At 39.3% G+C, this 27,954-nt stretch overlaps 1 protein-coding gene across 2 annotated transcripts; it reads right to left on the reverse strand.

Annotated features, from left to right (window-relative positions):
• Positions 1–4,371: 4,371 nt before the first annotated feature.
• On the reverse strand, positions 4,372–13,616 carry LOC140536428 (eosinophil peroxidase-like). 2 transcript variants are annotated; one of them, XM_072658215.1, is made up of 16 exons: positions 13,556–13,616; positions 13,193–13,267; positions 12,247–12,343; positions 11,926–12,104; positions 11,639–11,771; positions 11,310–11,439; positions 10,996–11,202; positions 10,481–10,838; positions 9,938–10,098; positions 9,211–9,469; positions 8,874–9,044; positions 8,200–8,437; positions 7,647–7,843; positions 6,431–6,468; positions 6,062–6,121; positions 5,521–5,637 (listed from the first exon to the last, which is right to left on the reverse strand). In XM_072658215.1, exons 2-16 carry the CDS (start codon positions 13,257–13,259, stop codon positions 5,614–5,616), a joined length of 2,319 nt encoding a protein of 772 aa, XP_072514316.1. In that variant the 5' UTR covers positions 13,260–13,267; positions 13,556–13,616; the 3' UTR covers positions 5,521–5,613. The 2 variants fall into 2 exon arrangements, with proteins under 2 accessions (XP_072514315.1, XP_072514316.1); XM_072658214.1 differs by lacking the exon at positions 6,431–6,468 and having other exon boundaries at positions 4,372–5,637.
• Positions 13,617–27,954: the final 14,338 nt, after the last annotated feature.

Here is a 27,954-nt window from a genome sequence, read left to right on the forward strand (position 1 = left end):
CCTCGCCAGGCATGTCTGGCCTAGCCGTTTCTCTGTAACATGAGAGAGGCTGTGGTTGTACGAAGGGCTGAAGCTCTGTCGACTAGACGGGCACGTAGGCTGAGCGAGAGAAGCCGTTCAATGGTCACATGCATGCTCCACAAATCACACCTGGTACTGATTTAGAAAGGGGCAATGCGTTTAGGTAAAGGTAATTTGCAGTGAAGTCAACAGAGCCAACAACAATGAGAATACTACAACTCAAACCAACAAAGCCATGGATGCTGTTGCTCTCTGTTCATATATGGCTGCATCACTGTGTTATTTTGTTAGGAGACAGAACCAGCCCGAGCATGTAGTAGCTCTGACGGAGGAGATGCATATTTATCTGAATAATGACTCAATTCATTATGGACGAATGTTGGCTACCAGATCTTTAAAAAACACTTAAGAAATTGATGTCAGAAGTCTATCATAAATGCAAAAAGCCACCAGGGCTTCCAGGGCCCCTGCTGTTGACCACTTACATGTCCCCTTTACATGTCTTAGTCTCTATAGTGTCCAGTTCACTGATTCGGATGTTAAACAACAACAACAACGTATTTGACCCATGCCGCCGCTCAGTGTCTCTAAGTTCAGCCATGTTCAGCTCCTCCTCCTCCTCTGCTGGGTTCTCTCTTCACTGTAGCTTCCTGTAGCTGCTGCCCAGGTCATCAGATTCAGATCCTTGACTCCCCCTGGCCTACAAAGCCAAGACTGGACCAGCCAGCCCCTCCGTACTTGATGGCGACGGTCAAAAGCCGATCTGCACTGAGAGCCCTTCCAGCTTCAAGTACGGCTTGGCTCGACCCGCCATCCTTTAAGATCCACGGAAGACGAGCGTCCAGACATTTTTCTGTCCTGCACCGAAGTGGTGGAACGAACTTCCCCTGGGTGTCCGAACAGCAGAGTCCAACACTCACTGTCCTCAAACCCAGACTGAAGACCCTCCTCTTCTGAGAGTGCTCAGGCGAAGAGAAGAGTATTATGGTCTGCATATTGACTTGTGTTTAGTAGAGTCTAAAATTAGAGGATCTGAATTTTAGTCTATTTAAACTAGCTGAGGTTCTTCTTCAGTAAACAGTGAAGCTCTTCTCTAAGTCGCTCTGGAGAAGAGCTTCTGCTTAATGCTGTAAATGAGTATGAAGTATGTAGTACAGATAAAAGGGTCAAAGTTGAGTGCACTCAGATACCCAAGATACTCAGAACTGGCTGATTTTGAGTGTGGTTACAATGGACACCATTATCCCACAAACAAAAGGGAGGAGCTGCTCACGTCTGGAACAATTAGAAAAAATGACGGATAACGATGCAAGTGCAGCGGAGATGGCGGATGAATAAACTTGCAGTGACGTAGCTGTGTTGGCATAGTAACGAGTCATCACTTCCTGTTAGTACAAAGAGGGTATTTTAACGGTCAGTGTACTAACCTGCCAAACCACGCACTAGTAAGATTAGTAATACCTTGTATGTATAAGCGGGGGGTACACAATTGGGACACGGCCTAAGACTTTGAGGAAGGCATTGTTTGGGACAGAAGAAAAACAGGACCTCTTGGTTGATATGATACATATGGGAAGAAAGAAGAAGAATCCCCAGAAATCCTAGTGCTAAATCAGTGCTAATCAGACACACAGTAAGGTAGAGGGGTGAGTGACACGTTACACAGAAGTGAAAGAAATGAAAAACAAGAAAAGTTCAAAGGAAAAGATGATAACAGGGTTGTAAGAGAAAGAAGCTGAAGAGATCACAGCTCAAAGAAAGCTTTGATCTTTTGTTTGATTGCTTAATGAGCTGCTTCAGTTAGTTCCCTCTCCAGAGTGAGCGAGAGCTGCATTCATTCGCTTTACCTGCCAACTGTCCTCAGTCTGAGCGACGCCATCTTGCCGTCTCCTTTGTTTGGTTTTCCCGCATTTTTTATTTCATTGTTTTAAGGGGTGCAACTCCACCATTTGCCTGTGCTTGGTGGTGGCGCAGTGGTAAGGCGTAGGGCCTCCATTGCTTTCAGTATTTTACATAATCGTTAATAATCAGAGGTAAATCTCTTAAATTATAGTTTTCTCAGATGTTTCTCTTAATAGAAATGAAACTTACTTATTGCCAAAAAGTCAAAGTCAAGTCAAATTTATTTGATTAGCTTTTTATAACTGTTGTCGTCACAAAGCAGCTTTACATAATTAGTAATTAATAAAAGACAGAGACAAAAAGAAAAAAATTAAGACATGAAGGATCAAAGACCCCCAGTGAGCCCCAACGGCGACAGTGGCAAGGAGAACCTCCCTCAGAGCTGGAGGAAGAAACCATGGGAGGAACCAAGACTCACAATGGGGACCCGACCCGTCCTCCTCTGATCAGAACTATTTATAAATTATTGATAAAAATGACCAAACCGGATACAGCAGATAGTTAATAGTAGTGATATTAATATAAATAGTGGCAGATAGTTAATAGTGGTGATATTAATAGTGGCAGATAGTTAAGAGTCCATTTAGGTTTGAACATAGTCATTAGACAGGTAGCAGTGGTAGGAGGGTGTGCCGCTGGTCTGGTATGGGTGGTGGTGGGTGGGGGGCCTGCTGGTCGGACTGGTAGGTGGCAGCTGGTCTGACGCAGGTAGAGGGGACCTTAGTGGGCAATCTTCCAGCAGGTCGGGCTGGGTGACCATTTACTCAGAGAAGGTAAAAAGTCCACTTCAGACCCTGGTGAGAAGCGATTTCCCATCTCATATAAGGCTTTTAGCCTTTTTTTAAAAGCTGGTGGTTCTCCTCTGGTGCAAAACATAAGATGATGATAACATCAACATCAACATTCGAGTGGTTGGGTTTGTCTAAGAATGGTCGGGGGGTCGGTGTCTCTGGCCTGAAGGTACGCTGCTCAATGAAGTTAAAGCTCTTCATCTTGATGTTTTGTTGATATTTTTCTTTCATTGCTGGATTCTTGTAACTTCAGTTGTAAAAAGTGCAGCAGTGGAGAGTCTCCCATACTTTCCATGTAGCGTCTGTGTAGATGGGTTTTATCACAAACTTCAAACTCTCTCTCAGACGTTGCTAACGTACAAATCACCAACCGTGATAAATGCAGCCAGCGCAGCGCTGGGGTGTGTACAGACTGAGACGTGTTGAACATGATCATAATAAACAGATTAGATTTTAGTTCTCAACAGCAGAAAGGGTTGAATATAATGTGAATCTGACAGTTGTGTCAATAATAAATGGACCAATAGAAATGCAGGGGGGGGGGGGCAAGAGCAGAGCTCCTGGTTTGTTGATTTATTTATTTTAATCAGGGAGATAAATAAATTAATAAACAATCTGAGAAATGGATATCTAGAAGGGTCAACAGGGGTCGACGGTTTTGCTTAGTGTGCTGAAAGCCAGGTTCAAACTGGCAACCAAATGAACCAAAGGGCAGTGTGTTACCAGAGGAGGGGTATGGTTTAAATAAATAAATAAAAAATGAATAAGTGAAATCACTTCAAGAAGTGGTGGGAAAAAAGGGCAGGAACAGCAAAAAAAAGGAGACACACAACATTGTGTACTCGAACAAAGGGAGACAATAAACAACTCAATGAGAATCAGGCTGCAACTGAAAGCTTAATATTAATAAACTTAAAAGGAGGTGAGCTTCAGACCTGGAGTTTAAGAAGTGAAGAAGTCTGAACTTATTTTTAGTTTCTTTCTTTTCTTTTTCTCCTTTGTTCTTTTTTTTCCTCTTTACCAGTTTACCGCCCACCCCTCTACAAAGGTGCAGCAGTGAGCCTCTATTTGGGAGAGCTTTTATGCAGAGCCCAGCAGGTGTGTTTAATCAGCTGTAAACAGCACTGGGGCTTCTGGGAAATGAAGTTTTTAGAGCTGCTCCTAGCTGTTTTCTTACTACACCGCCTTGGCCCTCTGCTGGTGTCCGGTGGTGGGGACTGAATCCTTACAAAAATGACCTGGAATCAAATCTGTTTACATCGACTTCAATTGAAAGTTACATTTTTTCCTCTCCTATTGACAGTGCTCTGTAAAATACAGAAATACAGTGCAGTAAAAAAACTGACAATGGAAACTAAAACAACAGCAATAACAAAACAACGTCTTGCGTAGCTTTTTTCTTTAATTTTGTTCAAATGCTTTTTTGGTCTTTATTTTCACAGATTTTTTATCTAGGTCATTTATCCTCTTCTTAAATAAATCCCAGGTTGAGCTTAAACTAAAAATCAATTTTGTGACCCTTTGTGAGTTTCTTTCATGAGGAATGAAAAAATGCAGTAGATGTAAGCTGAGGTATGCTTTTTTATTTGCATTTTCAACTGAAGCATGTAAAAAGCACAAGAATATTTCACATTATAAAATCAGATTACCCTAAAAACATATATTGCACATAAAAAGCATGTATTTTGTAAAATATCAACAGGCCTGTCAAACATAACAGCAAATGTGCTTAATTATAATAGTAAATGTGCTTCAGACTTTAGAAATTTGTAATAAAACAGAATAAAATCACAGATGCACTTGTAACAGAACCAGCCAAAAGTGCTGTACGCTGATAAACCATATGTCTGAGTGCAAGCCAGACAGGGCTTTACTGAGGTTTGAACAGTCGAGCCGACTATGTGCAGAGCTGACTCTGTGGTTCAACTCTTAAAATTCTAGAATTTATTGTTTTGTTAAGCATCACAAAATGATTTAAATGATTAATTAATTACGTTATTAATAATATTTACAGTTTGAATTCTGCATCGAGGGGTTCACATCTGTCCTGCTGACAAAAATTGGCAAAATAGCAAGAAAGTAAGCACTGCTTTTTCTTTCCTTCATCTTTTTTCTGCTGTTTTTGCGAGATATATATATATATATATATATATGCAAATGTGTATATATATATATATACATGTCCTGCACTTATTGTCCTCCCTGTATTGTGCCTCATTTAAAATACAGTACAGACTGAAGCACTTCTCATAACTCAATTAAGGGCGGGGCTAAATTGCTGTAGGCTGAATCGGTGGATATATGCAAATGCGTTGGTTTTCGTAACATCGCAGAAGCAATACACTGAAAATGGTCTGGTTACGGACTGCAAAGAGAACGTGGTGCATTGACGTGTTTTTCCGTGTTTGAGATTTTTTAGTATAAAATGACGATATACTTCTGGTACTGGCGACCTCTCAGGCCGTAAAAAGCAGATGGCCATTAAAAGAGCTGTCAGAGGAGAGACCTCTGCTGCCCAGACTGGCCTCCAGTCTTACGCTAGTTCTGGGGGTTAACCACACAACCGTCTGCCCACTGTACGTAATTCTGCCAGGGCTTTGTACAGACGCCACGCTGCTAAGAACTACAGTGCTGTTGCACAGCAGCGTCACGGTGCCCACGGACCGGGGTGCTGTTAAGGAGAAGACAAACTCGTACACACCGGGCACTCTGCAGGTGAATTCGCCGGTCTGGGTGCTGTAGTCATTAAAATTATTGAAGACTGTGTCACGGAAAGTAATAATTCTGACAGGGGATGAAGAGACAGGGCCGAGCCTCATAGAGAAGGCAGATTGCTTTGCTGTGTTGTTGGCGGCAGAGCCAGGGGGTCCAGGGGGTCCGGCGGGTCCGGGGAGTCCATTTATCCCTGGTGAGCCTGGGGGACCTAGAAATCAATTAAAATTTTAATAATCTTGTTTAATTGCTTCTTGTTCAGCATGATTTCTCTGATCGGATCTGAATTTATGTCTAATTATTATTATTAATAATTTAATTACTTAATTTGTTTATTATTTCATAAACATCCATTTTTGGTATTTTTATATTGTTTTAATATTCCCATTTTTCACTACTGCTTTCACTCTAATTGTTATAACTGATCTAAACTGTGTTCATGTTGCCAGTTTCTTGAACTTATAATTTAATATTTGTGTGATTTTTCTTTTAAAAACACTATGTGAAGCAATTATTATCATCAGCAATTATTATCACTAGCCTAGATTCCTGTTAAACACTGAGGAATGAGATCTGTGTCTCCATTTAGTGGTCAACATTAAATGAATGTTAATTAATGGTCAACATTAAATTACCTTGTTCGCCAGCAGGTCCTCTAGGTCCTGGGGGTCCAGGTAGTGGCTCTCTGTCAAGATCTAAAAATAGTTCATACAGATTAGTTATATTTCCTGTGGATGGTTTGACAGAGAAATGAAAAAGAAACAGAGGCAAGGTGGATCAGAGAATCCTGAACCCAAGAAATCAGCAAGGAAGAGGATGGCAAACTGTCCTGCAAAGGCACAGTGCAAAATCGAAAGGCCTGAGTTGCATTTGATAGGAAAGAATGAAAGAGTTTTCAGATAGACCCTATCCCCAGCCCCCTATGCAGTGTTCATGCAGTGTGAAATTCTGGATGATTGAGTCAGTGAATAATAAGGGTTCATAAGAAATAATGCTTGGCTAACCTCATTTCCACTGTATGCACTTTGGCTTTCACGCTCACCTAGAAGGTCAAACACCAAAGGTAAGCCAACGCCACAATGACCTAACAAATGGTATTTTTTTATGTATGTGCATGCAGTATGGATCTACAGAGCATACCAGTACACCAGAAGCAAAGTCAGAAATCTTTAGCAAGGTGATAAAAAATGTGACAATTTGTTTAACAGGCCTACAGCTACAATTTCCTAAAAAAAAGTAAACAAAATTGTGTGATGTCTGATCTTTGCCATTTTCACAAAGAAATTTATTTTTTAATAAGAAACCCCTACTGGTATTAACTATAAACAAAAATTAACAAGAACAATAGAAAGGTAAATATACACTACATGTACAAAAGTATCCAGACACAAAAGTATCCGGTTCACCCATTACTGACACAGGCATTTAGATGCGCATGCACAGCTTATTTAATCATCATAGAGAAGCACTGCTGGAGTGCTGGAGCTCCAGTCCATACAGCTGGGATACGTTTGAGAGTCATTTTGATCTATAACTAATCATCCATTATCAGTACCTGACCTCATTAATGCCATCATGGCCGAGTGCCATCAAATCCTCTTAGCAATGTTCCAAAATCTAGTGTAAGGCCTTTGCAGGAGAGTAGAAGATGTTACTGCAGCAAAGGGACAGCAAACACAGACTCCCTGTTATTGCACTTGGTTTCAAAAGCAACTCTGGAGGAGCAGGTGTCCACATACTTTTTGGACATATAGTGTATATCGCTGCTGTCCAATGAAAACCCTCTATACTCCATGGTTTGAACCCTGTAGCTGCTCTGTACACTGTGTAAATAATTCTGGCTTAATACATGGTTTTCACTGAACAGCGGCGATATGTATCAGTCCTCGAACGTGGGGGTGGGGGTGTGGCCAAAGGATAGCGGTCTGGATTTAAAAAAAACAAAAGGTTATTTGGTAGGTTAGACCAAATAAATTAAGTCTATTAGATGACCACTGTACTGGCTGGAGAGGATGGCTATTCTCTACCTACCAGGGAAATGCTAGCTAAACAAAGGTGCCAGCTAGCTCTCTTATACAGGACGAGCGATTAGCGATCTTGAAAGAAGATATTAAATATAAAAAACCTGTTAAACAAACACTCACATTTAAATGATCAAAGGAGAATAGAACACTGATTGTCTTTGCATGTACAGAGAATCTCATTGGTGCCTTGTCTTACCCTCAAACCAAGGAGTGAAGTCTACATCCGCAATGTTGTTGCAGTCAACAAACTCTGCTTTGCTGGCCTTTAAGCGGAATGGCTCGGCAGGAACTTTCTTGATGCCTGTGTTGTCACAGATGATGCGCGCCAGAGACATAGTGGCTAGAGAGGCTCTCTGATTCTTGGTGAAAACTCCACGATTCTCCCACCAGAGCCTGATTAGAGAAGACCCAAATTACCAACACTTACACGTAAGAAAGTTCAATGTATTTCTATACCACATTTAAAACATGAGTTGGACCAAAGTATATACAAAAGTATAATCTAAATATTATATTATATAATAGAAAACGTATGTAAAAAGCTTAAGTATATACTTCAACTTCTGTAGAAGTCTTTTAAAACCCTAGTATGGAATGAATGTCAATACTTTTGACACCGGTAAAGAGGGAGCACATCGAATCTCAATAAGGAGACTGTTCCAGAGCCCTGGGGCCGCTACCGAAAGAGCTCAGTCACCCTTTAGTTCCTACTCTACACACATTTCATTTACTGATATTTAACACAGTACCTGTCGCCTTGACGGATCTTCTGGAACTGGGTTGCAATGAGGCAGGAGAAGAGGGGTCCAACGCGGCCTCCAGGGACAAAAGGTTCGGCTACACCCGCCAGCCAGACGTCGATGTTGGCAGGGTTTCCATAATGTTCGATCAGTCTGCGTGCTAGATCAGTGTTGTTCAACACGACGGCCAGTTCAGCTTGATTCTGAGGTGTGGAGAGGTTGCAGAACCTCCGCCAAGTGTTATAACCTAAAGAAGAAGCAAATGCAACATGGGTCTATAGACTAAACTTTCATTACTAAACATTTGAGGATGCATTTTTAACCATTGGGCCTCATTGGGTGTTCACAGCTCTGCTCTCTGAACAAATCCCAGATAGGAAAACACTACTGAAGGCCAGAATCTTCATTGAAACTGTGTAAGTGGGTTTTAAGAACGGTTGGTAAATGAGGCCCAGTGTGGTTCTGTGGTTCTGTGGCTCTCTGAAGTGTTCCTAAAAGTAGAACTGCTTGACTGTTTATGGGAAAATAGGTCAGGTATTGACCCATGAATCCTTATGACCAGTCTGGCCTGCTAGAGATCAAATGTCTGGCCCATTGGGCTGAGTGTCTTGACTCTACACTCCTAGGCATAAAATGTAGCAATTTGTGTGTATGTATGTGTGTGTATATGTGTCTGTGTTTACCTGGCAGCGCATGGTCGCGGCTCCTCTGCATGTTGAGGGATGCCAGGTCCATGGCAATGTGGCTGGTGAAGGCAAACAGTCTCTCTCTCAGTGCATCCACCAGAATGTGGTTTTGCTGATTCAGCTTAGCTGGCCGGCTAATCAGGCCCCGGATCAGGGGATCAATTCCACCTGGATGTGCAGATTAGGTGAGATTTAGACGTTCATAGAGACATTAAAGTAAAGATGGGCAATTCCAGCCCTCAAATATTGAGTAATCTTACGGTCTCCTTGCACTACTTCAGAGTCAAATCAGGTTTGTGGGGAAAATAAACTACTAAACTCTGCATGAACTTACCTTCAAAGACAACTCTCCAGGGTGAGAAGAAGGCCTCATAGAGAGGGACGCTGGGAAAACGCGGATGGTTCTCGAAGTTTTCGTCCATGCGGAAGACGAGGGGCTGGATGGTCGCGTGGGCGAATCGGTAGGCAGCGGTGGCAAAAATATTAGAGATGCTCGGGTCAATGTTTTGGTCATACCCAGGATAAGGGCCAAGAATCCTCCTCATTGCATCGGGGCCCACGATGTGTGGCAGATAATCCCGGAAAACTATAATCTGTGAAGCAGAAACATCATCAAGACCACTGTCTATATACTTGTTCATTATGTAAATCTGTAAATCCAAAATTTCTGAATTATTGCAGTGCAAACGTGGTTTTGTGTGTGTTGGGGCTGCACAATACTTTAAAAAGTGATTGCAATATTTTTTATATATATTTATATTTTTGATATTAAAAATCAGGTCTTCACCAGATTTCACCACAAGTCAGTGATCCACTATGTCATGACCATTAATAATGCACTGTCTGCACTGTCCAATCCAATGTATCCAGGATTGGAGTAAAATAAATTATTTCAGGGATTAAATCTGCTCTGGGTAGATAAGTCATGGATTTTCCTTTTGTACCAAGCAGCAATAATGGTTGTAGCATGAAGTTGGATTTAATTTGCCCGCAATGTGAATACTGCACATGTGTACATTATGATGATGATGCTGAAACAGTAAGTAGTAGGTGGGCAGTACCTGGTGGTAGGCACCCATGATTTTGCGAGCTTCCTGGTAAAGGGTTTCACTGCTCCAGTGGGGGTTGAGGAGGCGCATTACGCGGGCCAGGCGATTGTGTTCTCTCATAAACAGCGTGTGCAGGGAGGTAAGAGCAATGTTCTCATCCACTCGAGCATCACCTACAGTGCAAAGATAATTTTTTGAGCAAATTGCAATTTCTAAAATTCTATTCTGCCATTTTTTGTGTTGCATTCTTTGTATAATCTAATGCATCTGATGTTTAAAGATTCTCTGAACTAAAATGTACAACAGAAATGATTTTAAAATATGTTAATGTGTATATATTCTGTAGTATATTGTGTATTACTACTGTTAGGGACTATCCACCTTAGATTATTATAGTTTGTACACTATTATAATTCTATTATTCTGTATTTATAGCCAAAGATTGTGGCCTTAAAGCCTTAAAGCCATTTGCTGTATGCAGTGCTTACACCATATACAAAAGAATGACTTCAGTCGGAGTAGCATGCTTAACGTCGAAAGAGGAACAAAACTAACCTGCGATAAAGCATGGAACTTCCTCCAGGCCTGTGGTGTTGAGGATGCGATTGCGTGTGGAGCACATTTTGCTGTCCACTTTAGTGAAGGGCAGCAGCTCTCGGCCATTGTCTTGGAAACGATTATTGACGAGCAGGAGACCGTTGTCATTGGAAAGGTCACGCAGTTCTCGTGCAAGCCCCTCATCAGAGCCATACAACTGGCCTACATCCAGAAAGGCAGTCAGGGAGTTGATCTGCTGCCTCACTTTGGGCACGCCACCGAAAATGAAGGCGTTGTTACCGGAACCACAGGCAGGAGCAGAGCGGAACACAGGGAGGCAGCTGTCTTTGGACAGCCGTGGGTCTCCATTAGGAATCTAAGCATATAGGACAAGGCTTACTCATGCTGCTGTTAACCTTAATTTAAACATGACCCATAAGTATGATTCCTGATTCACTGATGAATTAGTATTGAATGAATTGGAGCAGAACAAAAGCTAATGGAAGACATGAGTGCAGGAAGGCAGTACGGACCTGGATGGGGAAGCAGGGCTCGGAGCGCTCACAGCTGGCGTCACAGTCGATCCCGCTGCTGAAGGATCGGATGCTGGGCGAGTGGGGTGTGAAGGACAGATCGTGATCATTCCACTGGCCAAAGAAGGTGACCAGATGTGTGTACTCCCTGTCGCCCTGAACATCAGAATCCTTTGTACTCGCAATGCGGTTAGACACCAGCCTCACCTGGAGAAGAAGCAAGCATGGAAAAGAGATCTAGGGTAAGCCTGGATTCCTTGGGTGAATAGATGACAATATGAAGTTCGTGAGAATGAAACGGAGTGCTGTCATACCAGAGGTAGGATGACCCCGTTATAGAGCCTGCCTGGGTTCCATCCGACAGGCTGGGAGATACCATCTTCATAAATGGGAGGAAGCCAGCGAGCTAGGGGTGTGTTTGCTGCACCAAGAAGTGGATTTTTCCTAGAAGTGTGGAATAAAACATCCCCATGATATAAACAACACCACCGATGGCATGGCTAGAGAACGGTTATCTATATATGGGTACATTGACCACTTATGGGTACACGCATCCATATTGACGTATAGGGAACATCCCTGATAAGTGCAGTACCGCTCTGATCCTGTATGAGGCAGGGTTGAACAGATGAGCACTACGTACCTGTTGTTGCAGACACTGTTGGCGGTGCGGTACTTGTTGATAAGGGGAGTGGTCCTGCAAGAAGGGGGCTGGACTTGAGCAGCGCAGCCAGTCAGGCGCACTATAGTGCGAAGCTCTTCAGGAGTAATCAGGGCTGAGAGACAGAACAGACACAAAGCATTAAAAGGGAATCTGTCTGATGTTCATTCAGATTTGCTTCATTTGATGATCTGAGGATCCTCAGTAGTGATACATCTGTATGTGGAGGTGTAGATGTGTTCATATGAGAAAGAGAGTGTATGTCAGACCTGTAGCATTGATGGATCTCTTGTGGGCGTGGTGTGTTTTCTCAGCGATGATCCTGAGGGTCTGCTCCAGGTAGTCTGCGGCTCTCACTGCACTCCGGGTCTTGCGGGACGGCTGCTTCATCAGACGCAGCTTATCGGACGGTTTGATGTAAGTGTCCTTACGCACTCGTGCCAGACTCCTGTAAACAGCAAACACACAAACACATGTAAGAATACAGAACACACTGCACCGACACACACACACACACATACACTGATGAGTATCAGAAGTATGAGTGAATCTCATCAAACAGGCTCCAGGGTTAGGAGCTGCTGACTCACACTTGACGGGAGTATAAGTAGGCATCGTCCACCACTTTTTTGGCCTCCTCGATGGATTCCAGAATGAATGGCCTCCCCAGGCCTTCCTCTACAGATCCTACACAAACACACAGCAGAGTCAGTTTCATATGGCAGCTACAGTATGCATCACAGCTGGTGAAAATATGATGTTAATAATATTGGTCTAATTCTAGACCCTACATTAACATTTAAATCTCATACTGATCTCTAAATGAGTACAGGCTTACCCCTTTCCTTAGTATTACCCAAAACCACAACTGACAGACTGCAACTAATTGCAACTAATTAAAGCCACAGTTTAGCATCATTATACTGGTTGCCTTTTTACATTTTGCCTTTTTTATAGTTTGAACAGTTTGACCTTTTTTCTTTAGGCATGTAATAAGAGAATGCATTCTCACTGTGTTCCAGCACAAGAAGACTTTTTGTGAAGCTGCTTTCTGTTCAATTCAAGTGTTTTTTATTGTCAATTTTGTGAATGACGATGGTGAACGTTCAGGTAAGTGTTGGGAGCACATTTTGTATTGTGTACTAAAAAATACAATTGTTTGGTCAATCTTAATCTATTAATATTTACCAGACACATATCTTTATTATAAAGTATATTTTCATTAAAGGTACAATATTGTGGTTTATATTGTAAGTGCCATGCAAAAATTTTGCATCTCTATTGTTGCTGTTTTCACTTTTCTCCATATTCTGAATCTGACATTTGTTATTTGACAGCCTTTATATTGTTTCAGAATTTCATAATGAATGGACCAATAAAAATGCATGAATCTTTGCAAAAAAAATGTTTTATATTGACTTCCACTGAAAGTTAAGAAAGTTTTTTGCTCTTTGTGATGATATGCTCTATTAATAATGCTTTTGTTATTTTTTAATTATTTTTATTTTATTAGTTTCTGATCATTTGTGTACTCACCAGATGCAGTTGGGTAGTTGAGTGTGTGGCATAAGCCCAACACCACAATTGATATTATGAGATTCATTTCTGAAACTGTAACAGAGACACATATTTAAACTTTACAAATACGCCCTTTGTTCTCATATTTGTTTGGGCACATTTTTAGACCTTGTATTTTGTCTGACAAAATAAATATAATATTCAAACTCCCAAATTTAACAAAATTAATTTCAAATAATTAATTTCAATTAATTCACAAGCATGTATGCATCATTCTTGTGCCTCAGAATTTCTAAGTAAAGCGATTTAACAAAACCAGAAGGGTAAATAAAAATGCAAGGCATTATAACAAACGACATTAGGAGGTATGTTATCTCTCACCTGTGTGTCTGATTCCTCTTCTCTTGAGAATGGGTGTGTGCAGTGCTGCTGTGCTGCAGGACTTTTATACACCGTCTGATGCCTCACCCTGCCTCCATCCCTGAGGTGGAATCTGGTGTTTAGCAGTGATGTACTTCCTACTTCCTTTCTTGTACCTGCAAGCAATATTCTGGTAGAGTATTAATTTGTCTCTGCCCAGGTTGATACTTAACAAACTGGACACATTTCTCAATAAGGGCTATATACAGTATTTTCTATAGGTTGTGTTCCTTTGTGTACATGGTAGACAGTTTAATCTAATATATTTTGGAAAAGATGTCAGCAGTTTTCTTATTCTTTATGGCACTGAGACCTGGAGGTCAAGGTCTGAGCTCTTTGATATGACTGACACACTCCTAGCGGGAAGGCAGGAGTCCCTGTTTTATTTCCTGGTATTTTTCTGTATTGATGCATTTTCCTGGAATTTCATGTGTTGACCTGGAGAGTGTTTCTAGGTTAATGGAGCAATCCTCTTTTTTATCCTTATTTCTACTTTCTAAAAGGCTTTAATTCTGGTGCCTGCCATTAACAATTCCTTATCCATCTACAAAGCAGATGGCTTTACCATATTTGGGCATGAGTCAATTAGGGTTTTTCATGAGCAACCCAAACATGTAAACAAATTATTCTAAAACTGTATAAATAATTCAAACATATCAGTTATTGATATGTCTGTGCATATCAGCGTACTTTGCCCTACAGTCTACCTATTAGTCCACAGCTTCCTAAACTGATAACGATTCATTATCTAATTATTTGCAACACAAAGCGTAATATTTGCTCTTATTATAAAACGGATTTATCAAACAACACTGTATATTTCTCATATTCATTACAGAATACACCCTGTCCACCTAAATAATCTATCCCGAATTCAACCAAAGACTCTCTGTACGTGAAAGTACAGGCTAGTGCATTTGCACCATTGCTTCATGTAGTCAGTTGAAGAACATGTGGGAAGAAGTTCCTTTATTCTGGTTGGGTAATTTTCGCCAACTGTCACAGCGATGTATTTCAACAGAACCCACAGCCAGAGCATGTCAGCTAAGACTAATGTCAACAATTCCAAGTTATTAAAGATGATTTAGTAATATTATATCTGATTTTGTATGGTACACTATAAGACATCTTTAGTCACAGACAGTTTATTCTACACAGCTTTAATGTACTGTGAAAAAAAACATTGATATTTTGAGTTAACAATTTGAGATAACCCTCCTGTAGTGGTTCAGATTGACCCATTTCAAAGTTTAAAAATATAGAAAAAATATTTGAAGTAATTTTTGAAGCATGAAACCTTTTCTGCTTAATAAGTGTAAATGGAAAATAACTAATTGAATATGTTGCCCACCCAGTGTTTATACTACACACATACTTTGTCATCATATTTGTTTGGGCACATTTTTTAACCTTTTTGAACCTACAAACAAACCTACTAACCTACTAACAAAATTAATGTCAAATAATTAATTTTAATAAGTGCACAAGCATGTAGGCACTAGGCGGTCCTGTGCTTCATAATAATCTTAATAAAGGGATTTAACAACACCAAAGGGGAAACATAAAACTGCAAGGCATTATAACAAAAATATTGAAAAAATATAGAAGCATGAAACCTTTTCTGCTTAATGAGTGTAAAACAAAGAGTAGAAAATATATATACATTTAGACCAAACTCAACTGAAAAGTTAAGCAATATAAACAATATGAACCACCAGGACGCTCTGGGACACATTCTTGATTCTTTGATGGCATGCTTGAAATACCAACATTTTAGTTGTAACTTCAAACCCTGCCAAACTTCATTATATTAACGTCCACACAATGTGAAAATCTAACAATGTTAGACGTTGATTTTAACTCAATGTATTTTTTTACTTTGAATTTTGAATTTCCAATCAAAATGTTGGGTTTTGACATCAACCCCATTTGCATTTTCAACTAAAGTTCATCTAAAGGTCCATGCCTCAGCCCAGTGAACTTTGCATCATTTGCATACTCTTTTTCCTTTTTCATTCCCCATTCATTAGTTAATAACCATTGTGTATTTTCTGGCTTTGTAGAGTACTTGTTTCATGAGAAATACCTTTCTTATCGTATGTGATCTTGGCACAGCTCACCCGGCGGTGCTGTTAGGCCAGTTTTTAATTAGGCAGGAACATATTTATGCAGAGCATATGATGTGTTTTAGACTTATCTTCCTTATCTGTTGTCATCTCTTTGATTGTTTCTCTGATGACATAATCACACAGTTCTGAAGTAGGCAGCTCTTTCTCCCGCACTCAAGGAAGGGGGACATTTTCCATAGCATGAACTAGAGGCATATTTCCTTCTTCCTTAATGAATTTTAGCCGGGAGAACGCTGAGCATCTTTGCCTTATTTTCTTAGGACAGTGCTGGTGAATGAGGCCCAATGGTCTTAACCCTAGACTTATTATTCTTTAATTAATCTAATCATACTCTAAGAATTACTGTACTCAGTATCTGCTAGTAGGGCGGATATGCTAAATGTATTCATATGTCATCTAAGACATAGTTAATAATGACACTCTAGTAATATTATATTTGATTTTGTTTGTTTGTTACACTACAAGTAAAGATACCAACGTTAAAACATCAGGAACTATTCTATAACCCAATTTAGCAACAGACACTAATCAGCAGTATCACCTAATCAGCAGTACAATCAGGCACGTAGTCAATCTGCTCTGCATACGTAACTCGGATGTGTTTTAGACTAAGCTATCTTATCTGGTGGTATTTCTTTGTATGTTGCTCTAATGACATAATCAGAGTTCTGAAGAAAGCAGCTCTTTCTCCTGCAAAGAAGGAAGGAGACTATTTTCCATAGCATGAACTACAGGCATATTTCTTTCTTCCTTAATGAATTTTAGAGAGAATGCATGCATCCCAAGCAGTGTTAGCAGCATGTTTACATGTCAAATATTATCCATATAATCCAACAATGCAGAAGGATCAGATCAGATATCAGTCTTCTTTTAATAAACAAAATCTGGATCTATGTTTTTAAGCTACGTTACACAGTATATGCTGTTAGGGTAAATTTGTTCATTTTACAAGGCCGTTATCCTCCCTCCATCTCTTTTGCACATAGAGAGAGACTCATATATAATCTTTAAATATAGCCTTTTCTTTCTTTATTATCTGAGTATTTTAGACATTCTGACCATTTCCTTCTTATTTTAACCCATACAATCTGGCAACAATATGGCTGTAGCAGTTACACTATATGGGCAAAAGTATTGGGACACCTGCTCATTCACTGTTTCTTGTGAAATCCAGGGTTTTGTTGGAATAACTGTCTCTACTGCTCAGGGAAGAAGGCTTTCTACAAGATTTTGGAGGAGCAATGCTGTGAGGATTTGATTGCATTCAGTGACAAGAGTGTTAGTGAGGTCTGGATGCTGGATGATGATAATCACCACGTCACCTCATCCCCAACTCCTCAACTCATCAAATGTATTGGATAGAGCACCACCATCATTCCAGAGAACACAGTTTTTCCACTGCTCCACAGCTCAATACTGGCGGGCTCTATACCCCTCTAGCCCACGCCTGGCATTAGGCAGCATGGTGCCAAAAAGGTCATGTTTAAATGCTGCAGAGAGTCCTATTTTATTGGCAGTACTTCTCTACTACAGGACCTCTGATGTACCATTAGACCCCTATCTACTAGACATGCAGACTAATTTGAATTTATGTAGTTATGAGGTTGAGGAACAGCTCATGGGACCTTAAAGTTAAAGTGGTTAAGCAAAAAAAGAAAAATTGAGCACTTGCTTGAGCAAGTTCCCTTTAAGGTTGTTTAAGGCCTTCCCCTTTTTGCTTCTGCTGATGTTCACACCTACAGAGTTAGAGTAAATGCCTAATTACCGTTTCCATTGCAGCACAGCCTGTTACCACATTTCACACTTATTTATCTGCATCCCTGTGTTAGAATCCATCAGCCCAAGTCCATAAGGAAACGCAGCCGCCTGAAAAACTACTATTCATTAACTTATAGATAACTGAAAGTTGTTTCCGCATTAGAAATTAGCTAAACATTGATTAAATCAGTTTCAGTGCTTGACAGTTGATTTTCCTAAAGGAATTTCCCTCTATTTATGTACACTTGGGTACTGGTGAGATTAACATGGCTTATTTATACAATGCACTGAAGCCTACTGTTAATAAAACAAATATGACAAATGTGAAGAAGCTGAACCATGAAGTTATACTTTACCTTCATAATTTAGGTTTGTTAGCTAAAAGTACCAAATTATAACTGTTTGCAATAAACCAATCCCGCAATACCAATTAAAAATAGAACACAACTAACAAAAGTACTTTCTCCATATTCAACACACAATGCCACTTTTAATGATGACTGCAGTCTCACAATGATTCAACTCCTTCATCACAAGTACTTAGTAGGGAACCCTTCTGATGTTATAACCAGCTGCAAAAGTGATGCAAAAGTGAACCGTAGCCCATTCCTTAGGACAGTGGCCTCCAGTTTACTGACATTATTGGGTTTGCTGCTGCAACCGCCTTCTTCAAAACCCACCCAAAATGTTTTAATGGGGTTCAAGTCAGGCGACTGTGATGACCACTCCAGAACCTTCCAGGACTTCTTCTGAAACCAAGCCTTGGTGAACTTTTAAGGTATGCTTGGGATAACTGTCCTGTTGGAAAGTCGCCCAATGACGCCCAAGCTTCAGCGTCCTCACAGAAGGCAGAAGGGTTTTCTCTGATGATTTCCAAAGCAAAGCAGCCCCAGAGTATCACAGAGCCACTGCCATGCTTCACTGTAGGCAGGGTGTTCTTTTCAGGGGATGCTTCCTTCTTCCTCCTCCAGACACACCTGGCCACCTGCCTCTATGCAAACTCTGCTTCCAGATGGATCTATAGGAAAATTCAGTGCCTTTGATGGTCTTTGTATGCTTTTCCCTTGACTTAGCCATTTATACTTTATCTTAATTTGATGTGTTTTATCTCATACACAGCTGATTTAATTAATGAAGCCAATGTTTTCCCACCTGATTCTAACTGTATGTAATTCTAATGTGTATTTGTATATGTCGGATGTGTATATTTAAAGTGGCAGTTTGTGCTGAATCTAGAGAAAAAACTTGTTATATTAGTTGTGTTGAGATATGTAAATTAGTCTTCTTTGGTTTATTGCAAACAGCTGAAGGTTTGCACTTTTTGGTAATAAACTTATTTTGCAATGGGGGTTGAATAATTTTGAATGAAACTGTATTTGCCTTGTTAGATTGAGTTATTTGTATAAGAATTAGCACTGAGAAGAAATGTTACTAAAAGAGCAAGGCAGGAATTAGCACTCTTCCTAAATTAACACATCTAATTTAATTCAGCAGTGAATTACCAAGGCCTTTGTGAGCTGAATTCAGTGTGTAAAAAAAACAACAACTGGAGGACTGTGGCCTGCTACATTGCCACAAAGGTTTTGTTTTTTTTGCAACGCTATTGAAGAATCATGGTTTTTCTAAAGAACTTTGAAAAACAGATGTGTCTGAGTCTGACAAACCTTTTAAAGGTTTAATGAAAAGGTTTTGTATAGTTCCAAGAGTCTCCTAAAACCTTGTAATGTGTGTAATGTGTGGAGGTTTTCAAGCTTTATGAAGGTTCTTGATATTCACATCTCTTTTACAAAGTTTATCCTTTAAGGAACCAAATGCTGAAAGATTTTTTTTTCGGGAAACAAAGTGGTCTTCTATGACCATGCATAAAGATGCACACGCTTTTTGACAGCTTAATTTTTAAGGGTGTTTGACCTCTCTCTTCTTTAGCAATGCCAAGCTTTAACAAGTTCCTATGTTCCTATGCTAGAGAGCTTCCGCCTTCTTTATATGTTCTTTTAGCCGAGTTAGTCATGGTTTGCAGGATACTCTGAAACAAATGTAAAACAAAAACTTTACTGCTGTACTGTGTGGTTGCCTTTACTAGATTTCACCTACTGTGTCCGAAAACCTAGCTTCTTGAAAACCCATCAATGAGCTTATTTCTAAACCTCTAGCTTTACACTTCTGAAGAACAAGATATGCTATATATCAGTCAGTAGTTTCTAAATGCCTATTCTGACTAGTGATTTAACTATTTTAAGGTGCACCCACTGTAGACATGGGCGTCCAATTCCACTAATTCACTAACGTACTAATTCTGTCCTGAGGCTGAATGCAATCAAATTTTCCTCGCAGCAATGTCCCAACATCTAGTGTAAAGCCTTCCCAGAAGAGGAGAGGCCAATACAATACAATACAATCTCTTGGGCTGATTTACTGCCCAGCAAGAAGCTGTCTTGGAAGATGTAAGGAGTGGCCAGGGCAACAAATATACAGCGCACAAATATCATCATTGGCCATAAGGAAGCAACTACAGTCCTTGTAATTGTGTAACAACACCTTTCATAAATCACACCTATTATAAGAAAAGGAAGCTCATGACTGTCGCCTTTACTGTGACACTCCTCACTGTGCTTGGAAGACATACAGAATGAGAAAAACAAAAGGAATGTGAGATAGATTATATGACTCAAAGGCCTTCACTGTCAGACTGAACAGTACACAAACAATAACAGTGACCTATTTTAATAATACTAACAGGAAGGACCAAACAGCATGTTTACATGTCAAATATTATCCATATTATCCAACAATGCAGAAGGATCAGATCAGATATCAGTCTTCTTTTAATAAACAAAATCTGGATCTATGTTTTTAAGCTACGTTACACAGTATATGCTGTTAGGGTAAATTTGTTCATTTTACAAGGCCGTTATCCTCCCTCCATCTCTTTTGCACATAGAGAGAGACTCATATATCATCTTTAAATATAGCCTTTTCTTTCTTTATTATCTGAGTATTTTAGACATTCTGACCATTTCCTTCTTATTTTAACCCATACAATCATGGTGGATCGAACAAGGACGATGTGTGGGTATTGGTGGTCAGCTGTAGGCTGTGTGTGGTACACTTATATTTTACTGCTTAGTTCACTATGGCTGTAGCAGTTACACTATATGGGCAAAAGTATTGGGACACCTGCTCATTCACTGTTTCTCGTGACGCCCAAGCTTCAGCGTCCTCACAGAAGGCAGGAGGTTTTCTCTGATGATTTCCAAAGCAAAGCAGCCCCAGAGTATCACAGAGCCACTGCCATGCTTCACTGTAGGCAGGGTGTTCTTTTCAGGGGATGCTTCAGTCTTCCTCCTCCAGACACACCTGGCCACCTGCCTCTATGCAAACTCTGCTTCCAGATGGATCTATAGGAAAATTCAGTGCCTTTGATGGTCTTTGTATGCTTTTCCCTTGACTTAGCCATTTATACTTTATCTTAATTTGATGTGTTTTATCTCATACACAGCTGATTTAATTAATGAAGCCAATGTTTTCCCACCTGATTCTAACTGTATGTAATTCTAATGTGTATTTGTATATGTCGGATGTGTATATTTAAAGTGGCAGTTTGTGCTGAATCTAGAGAAAAAACTTGTTATATTAGTTGTGTTGAGATATGTAAATTAGTCTTCTTTGGTTTATTGCAAACAGCTGAAGGTTTGCACTTTTTGGTAATAAACTTATTTTGCAATGGGGGTTGAATAATTTTGAATGAAACTGTATTTGCCTTGTTAGATTGAGTTATTTGTATAAGAATTAGCACTGAGAAGAAATGTTACTAAAAGAGCAAGGCAGGAATTAGCACTCTTCTTAAATTAACACATCTAATTTAATTCAGCAGTGAATTACCAAGGCCTTTGTGAGCTGAATTCAGTGTGTAAAAAAACAACAACTGGAGGACTGTGGCCTGCTACATTGCCACAAAGGTTTTGTTTTTTTTGCAACGCTATTGAAGAATCATGGTTTTTCTAAAGAACTTTGAAAAACAGATGTGTCTGAGTCTGACAAACCTTTTAAAGGTTTAATGAAAAGGTTTTGTATAGTTCCAAGAGTCTCCTAAAACCTTGTAATGTGTGTAATGTGTGGAGGTTTTCAAGCTTTATGAAGGTTCTTGATATTCACATCTCTTTTACAAAGTTTATCCTTTAAGGAACCAAACGCTGAAAGATTTTTTTTTCGGGAAACAAAGTGGTCTTCTATGACCATGCATAAAGATGCACACGCTTTTTGACAGCTTAATTTTTAAGGGTGTTTGACCTCTCTCTTCTTTAGCAATGCCAAGCTTTAACAAGTTCCTATGTTCCTATGCTAGAGAGCTTCCGCCTTCTTTATATGTTCTTTTAGCCGAGTTAGTCATGGTTTGCAGGATACTCTGAAACAAATGTAAAACAAAAACTTTACTGCTGTACTGTGTGGTTGCCTTTACTAGATTTCACCTACTGTGTCCGAAAACCTAGCTTCTTGAAAACCCATCAATGAGCTTATTTCTAAACCTCTAGCTTTACACTTCTGAAGAACAAGATATGCTATATATCAGTCAGTAGTTTCTAAATGCCTATTCTGACTAGTGATTTAACTATTTTAAGTTGCACCCACTGTAGACATGGGCGTCCAATTCCACTAATTCACTAACGTACTAATTCTGTCCTGAGGCTGAATGCAATCAAATTTTCCTCGCAGCAATGTCCCAACATCTAGTGTAAAGCCTTCCCAGAAGAGGAGAGGCCAATACAATACAATACAATCTCTTGGGCTGATTTACTGCCCAGCAAGAAGCTGGAGGATGTAAGAAGTGGCCAGGGCAATAAATATACAGCGCACAAATATCATCACTGGCCATAAGGAAGCAACTACAGTCCTTGTAATTGTGTAACAAGACCTTTTATAAATCACACCTATTATAAGAAAAGGAAGCTCATGACTGTCGCCTTTACTGTGACACTCCTCACTGTGCTTGGAAGACATACAGAATGAGAAAAACAAAAGGAATGTGAGATAGATTATATGACACAAAGGCCTTCACTGTCAGACTGAACAGTACACAAACAATAACAGTGACCTATTTTAATAATACTAACAGGAAGGACCAATAAAGCAGAGCTGGAAGGATAGCTGAGTGATCTGTTTAGTTACAATATCTTTCAATGTGTGCATTTCTGGAATCTACTGTAAAAAATAAAGATCTTTGCAAATGGTCTCAAATACATTTGTTTGAAGTGTTTTATCGTTATTATTGTAATTTATCTCAAGACAATGCATTTCGTTTTTGAAATATATATATTTATATTCAAAAGTAATGTTTTACAAGGTTATTTACTTGATTTCAAGTCAAAACAGCTATCAAGACATCATTGAATGTGTTTGGGATCAATGTTTACAGACAGACTGGATTTTTGAGTTTTTCAAACTGATTGGCTTATTTTGTTAAAAAGCGGGACTTTATCTATAAACAAATGGTATGTTGAGCATTATGAAAACTTCCATATTTCAAACCGTGTGATGTGTGAGAGCATTTCATCACATTAATTAATTAGATGATTAAATAATTAGATTATTTTCATGAAGATTATTACATTTCCATCAGATCGTAGAACCGAAGCTCAGCTCTGTAGCACACAAACTGAAGATTTGCTCAGTGCAGTGGATTAGGTGCCTGGATAGAAGCTCTCTGCTTAAAAACAGATAAATAAAACTTTTTAAGTAACAAGTAACAAGTGTTGCAAATGTGGTGAGTAAAATTTAAAGACTTGTGACAGAAATACTCAAGTAAAAATGTAAAAAAACACATTTTTAAACTCTTTTCTTAATCTAATTTCTATTGGTCCATTCATCATTAAACGTTCATACAGCGTCGAGAACAAATGCCAAATTCACATTATGCTAAAAAGTGAAAAACAGCAAAAATGGAGATATAAAGTGGTTATGTGACAGTACCAATATATTAGTATATCAATAAGGCAATATTTAATATCAGTATTGCTGGACTAGCAGGATATAATATATGGAACGGGTGGATTTGGGTGGGCCTGTGCTGGATGGACAAGTCTAACGCCATCTTAAGACTCCAAGACCAGGAAAGTGAACTAATGCCACTGAGCTGACTAAATTTATTTACCATGTAAAAGACACCACAAACTCACTCTACTTCCATATATTACACAGCTGATAAGGTGGTAAACACTGTAACAGGAAATGTTCTGACCACTGGTACTGAGCTGAGTAATGTAGGGCAGTGCGGTGTGTGAGTCTGTGGTGAGTTTGTACTTTATATCACACAGAAACGTCCAGTTCGATTTCAAGTCACGAAGTCAAGTCATGTGGCTGTTATTGTCATTTCAGCTCTGTGAAGGTACACAGTGAAATGAAGCCATATGGAACAAAACATGAAAAACAAAACAGATAAAATAAAGTACAGACAATTTTTCATTATCATGATAAATGTTTGGGGAGGGGGGCATGGTCAAGCTTCACACTGGCGGGCTGAGTAGCTATAGGTTATAGCTGTGTGTGTATACTGTAGATATCTTCAGTACTTAAACATGGAGCAGCTGTGTGTTTAATTACAAAGAGCATTATTAGTCCTGTTTAAGTGGATATCATGCAGCAAAATGTCAAATGAAAGTGTTTGATAGCACATTTTAAATTCTGACATGAGTAGAGCATTTTTTGGGCTGTACTTGCTAGGACAGTCTGATCTGGCCATGTTGGTCAGCTGTTCCACTTGTAAATGATTTAGTGGACAGTGGAACAGTGGCTGATTTCTTACTGTTCTGAGATCTTTTTAAACCCCTTCCATCTGCAGACTCCTCTGCATCTCCACCCTTCTTTCTGGAGGCCTCAGAGAGCTCTTTGGATCTGGTCACTCACTTCAACAATCAAGAGCAAACCAGACAAAATGTCTGAGGTTTAAATCCACCTGATTCTAATTTGACACGTCATTTTAAATGTAGGGGATGTTCTAACCTTTTCTTCTCACAAGAAAATGACTGATTTGGTATATATCTTAATATTTCTCAATATTACCTTTTTATCTCATGTAACCTAATATCTCTCAATATTGTTTAAATGAAGATTAAATATTCATTTTTTTCATAATAATAATAATATTTTGGCAATATCGCCCATCCCTAACAACAGAAAGACTATTGTTAATTTCCCGGATGCTGCGAACAATGTCCGAACTATTATCAGACTGTACTGTTTGTAACAGGTGAAGAAATTTGGTGTGCCAAGGACAGCAATTCAGTTTTATAACTGTGATTAAATTTTCTCACTTTGTGCGTAATTGTCTGCTTGAGCAATCTGAGACAGCTGATCTCTTTTAGACTTCAGACTTCAAGTGTCAGAAAAAGTGTGTGCCAAAAACCGTATAGCAAAAATTACAAAATTGAACAGTGCTGGCCTCTTACATGGAAAACATGGCTACACACAGGCACGACCTGTCAGGTATTTAGATTTGATCACTGTGTCCTCTTGTGATCAAAATCCCCCCCCCTTAAAAAAAGGTCAGCAGTTCCACTTAAAGAAGCAAATACTTTTACTGGCTCATATTTATCAAACTTCTAAGGATAAGAATGAAGATCTAGAACCAGCATATGCCTTGATGTAACACTGCCTAGAACCAAGTGTTTATAATATGAGATACTATGGGCCACTTTTTTAGGTAAACTCATCTTAAAACTGCACTGTTCTTTGAGATTCAGTGCTAAAACTACGAGTCAGGAGAACTACAGATGGTATATCAACATTAATGGGTATTAGGACTGAGTGGTATGACCACAACTGTGTATCACTGTATTTATTGACATTATTGCAGATTCACAGCAGTTCTATTATTCAAGAGAGAATATATACATATATTACATAGAATATATAAAGATTGTAATTTCAGCAATGGCTTTGAGTACTATATGGTTTGCTTAACCCTACAAAATGACAATATTTGAGAGAATCAGTGTGTATTATACTTTTCCATAATGTAAACTTATTTTTTTTATCAAATTATACCATTCTTATAAGTAGGTGCTGCCAGTTAGCTCAACCTGTTCATAGCTCCCCCTAGCATTAGCAATGCTCCCGACACAGAAAGGGTAAGGACTTAACACACGTCTCCTTCGACACATTAGAAGCCACCACCTTTTTTTAAAATGCCACTAATGCGGCATCGTCGGGCAGCGGACGCGCTCAGAGGAAAGCACCTGTGCTGGTTAACACTAGGGTTAGAGTGACGAGGGGAGAGAGCACCATCTACCCAGCTGGAGGGAGCACGGCCAATTGTGCAGCATTGTGACCCCTGGGCCACAGCGCTAGCGCAATAGATCACTGAGCCACTCAGAGCCAAAAGCTGTTGATCAGTTACAGTCCTATTCCAAATCCATATCACAGTATAATTTGGCTTTGAAAAATTTGACTTTTTTGAAACCTTTCTTTTCTTTGAAACCTTTTAGAAACAATTAGCCTGCCTTTGTAGGTTCACAGTGACCTATTTTCCTACTAATACACATATTTAACAAAAGGTTAGGCTATATCAAATATTTTTATTGTACAGAACAGAACTAACCAATAAACAGGTAAACCTGTCATGACTGTAGCACAGAGCGAGTTGTTAGTGGACGCAAAAACTGCCCGGAGGTCCTCTGGGATTGTCTGTGTGCAAGCCTAGTGACACACTGCTAAGACTGCTAGATTTTGTTTTGTCTATTTTTGTTATGCAAGAAATGAATTAACCGAAACACACCGCCCAGCACTAATGCGGGATGGTGCCAAAGACTTTAACTGTAATTTATGACTAAATTGTTGGTGACAACAAAAAGGCCTCTCAGCATCTTAGCACCCTCCACTTTCCCACTTTTATTTTTCTCTGTTTAACAGTTTTTTACATTGTGCCAATAATGAATTGACCAATAGAAATTCTCCAAAATAACTCTTTTTACATTGACTTCCATTGAATGTTAAGAAGGTTATAGGTCATCGGACCTGTAGAAACTCTGCATCTTTGAAGCCTGCACTTTCAGCTAAAAGTACATTTTATGCTCTGTGCAAACCACTGCAACGGCAGGGGGAGGCCACTTATCTGAACAAGTTGAAGGATAAGACAAGACAAGACAACCATATTTACTATTAGTGTTGGACACAGATAGAATTTGGCCTTTAACCCATCCATGCAGTAAACACACACAAGCAATGTTGTTGGCCCTGTGTACTCTTGTGTACTCTGTAAACATAATTTCATAAGGAACTGAACAACTAATGTGAACAAATGTGTGACTGTTAAAAGAGTGTTTGGTTGAGAAATGTAGAAGAGGCAGCAGTTCTACAGAACAACCACAAGGGAGCAGTGAAAACCCACACATGACCTGCTGGAGGGAAGTTGGCTTTAAGAAAGCATTGCCCAACACTGCTTCTGTAGATGTCCACAGTTGGTCTCACAGCGTACTATAATGCTCATATTAGCTTTTCTTATCTTTCACCTCCTGAATGAATCTGTTTTTCTGAGATATGCTGGCAGCATGTGATAATGTGCTGAAATGATCAGAATAACCAGTGTTGACATATGTTATGCGTTAAACTGGGTTTCTAAATATAATACATACACTGAATTGAATAGACTGAATTGAAAGAACTGAATAAACCTGATTATAGTGTTGATTTTTAGACTTCAAGGGAAAATCGCATAGTTGACATCTTACATGTGGGAAGGCCCAGTTTCGACTGCCTGTGGGAAAACAGAGAGTCACTATAGAGGGAGCACTGCCACCTTCAGACTGACTTAGAACAAATAAGATCCTAAAACTTGAATTATGTTCTTTAGAACTAATATCTTTAAAATAAGTGTCTATCTGTAGCAGCACAAGTGGTAAAGTGTCAATAGCTCTACATTGACAGAGTTGACAAAGTAAACCTCTAAAACATCTAATGAGGAATAGCAAAGTGAATCAGACCTACAGCACTGTGTAAAAAGAGAATTCATCGATAAATTACTTATCTGGTAGTAACTATTAGTACTATTAAATACTATTAGAAACACTACCAAAAAACACTGTGTATTACGCTTGTCATTGTATTAACACAAATAATCAATCTTTTATTAAAGCAAATCAGGTGAACCACTGGTGGAGCTAAACAAATCCATACAGTGACTGAAGAGTCTGTGCTCTTTTAACTGTGTTCATCTAACTGTGTTCTTCTGTATTCTACTAACTGATGTGTTAAACTGTGCTCTTCTGACTGTGTTCAATTAACTGTGTATGTCTAACTGTGATCTTCTGTTTACTCTGTGTTCATCTAACTGTGTTCTAACACAGAATCTTTAATTGTATTCATCTAACTGTGTTCTTCTAACTGTTCATTTTACTGTGTATGTCTAACTGTGGTCTTCTGTTTATTCTGTTCATTTAACTGAATTTTTAATTGTATTCTTCTAACTGTGTTCTTCTGTAT

This window comes from Salminus brasiliensis, chromosome 16 (assembly GCF_030463535.1).
Source record: "Salminus brasiliensis chromosome 16, fSalBra1.hap2, whole genome shotgun sequence".
NCBI lineage: Eukaryota > Metazoa > Chordata > Actinopteri > Characiformes > Bryconidae > Salminus > Salminus brasiliensis.

What these genes read in the sequence shown, in the direction of transcription:
- LOC140536428 (XM_072658214.1), bottom strand. Translation starts at nt 13,259, where the DNA reads ATGAATCTCATAATATCAATTGTGGTGTTGGGCTTATGCCACACACTC. An exon ending in AGTTCCATGCTTTATCGCAG is followed by an intron (nt 10,099 to 10,480) that starts GTTAGTTTTGTT and finishes TTTGCACTGTAG; the next exon opens with GTGATGCTCGAGTGGATGAG. An exon ending in CCGCGACCATGCGCTGCCAG is followed by an intron (nt 8,438 to 8,873) that starts GTAAACACAGAC and finishes CTTCTTCTTTAG; the next exon opens with GTTATAACACTTGGCGGAGG.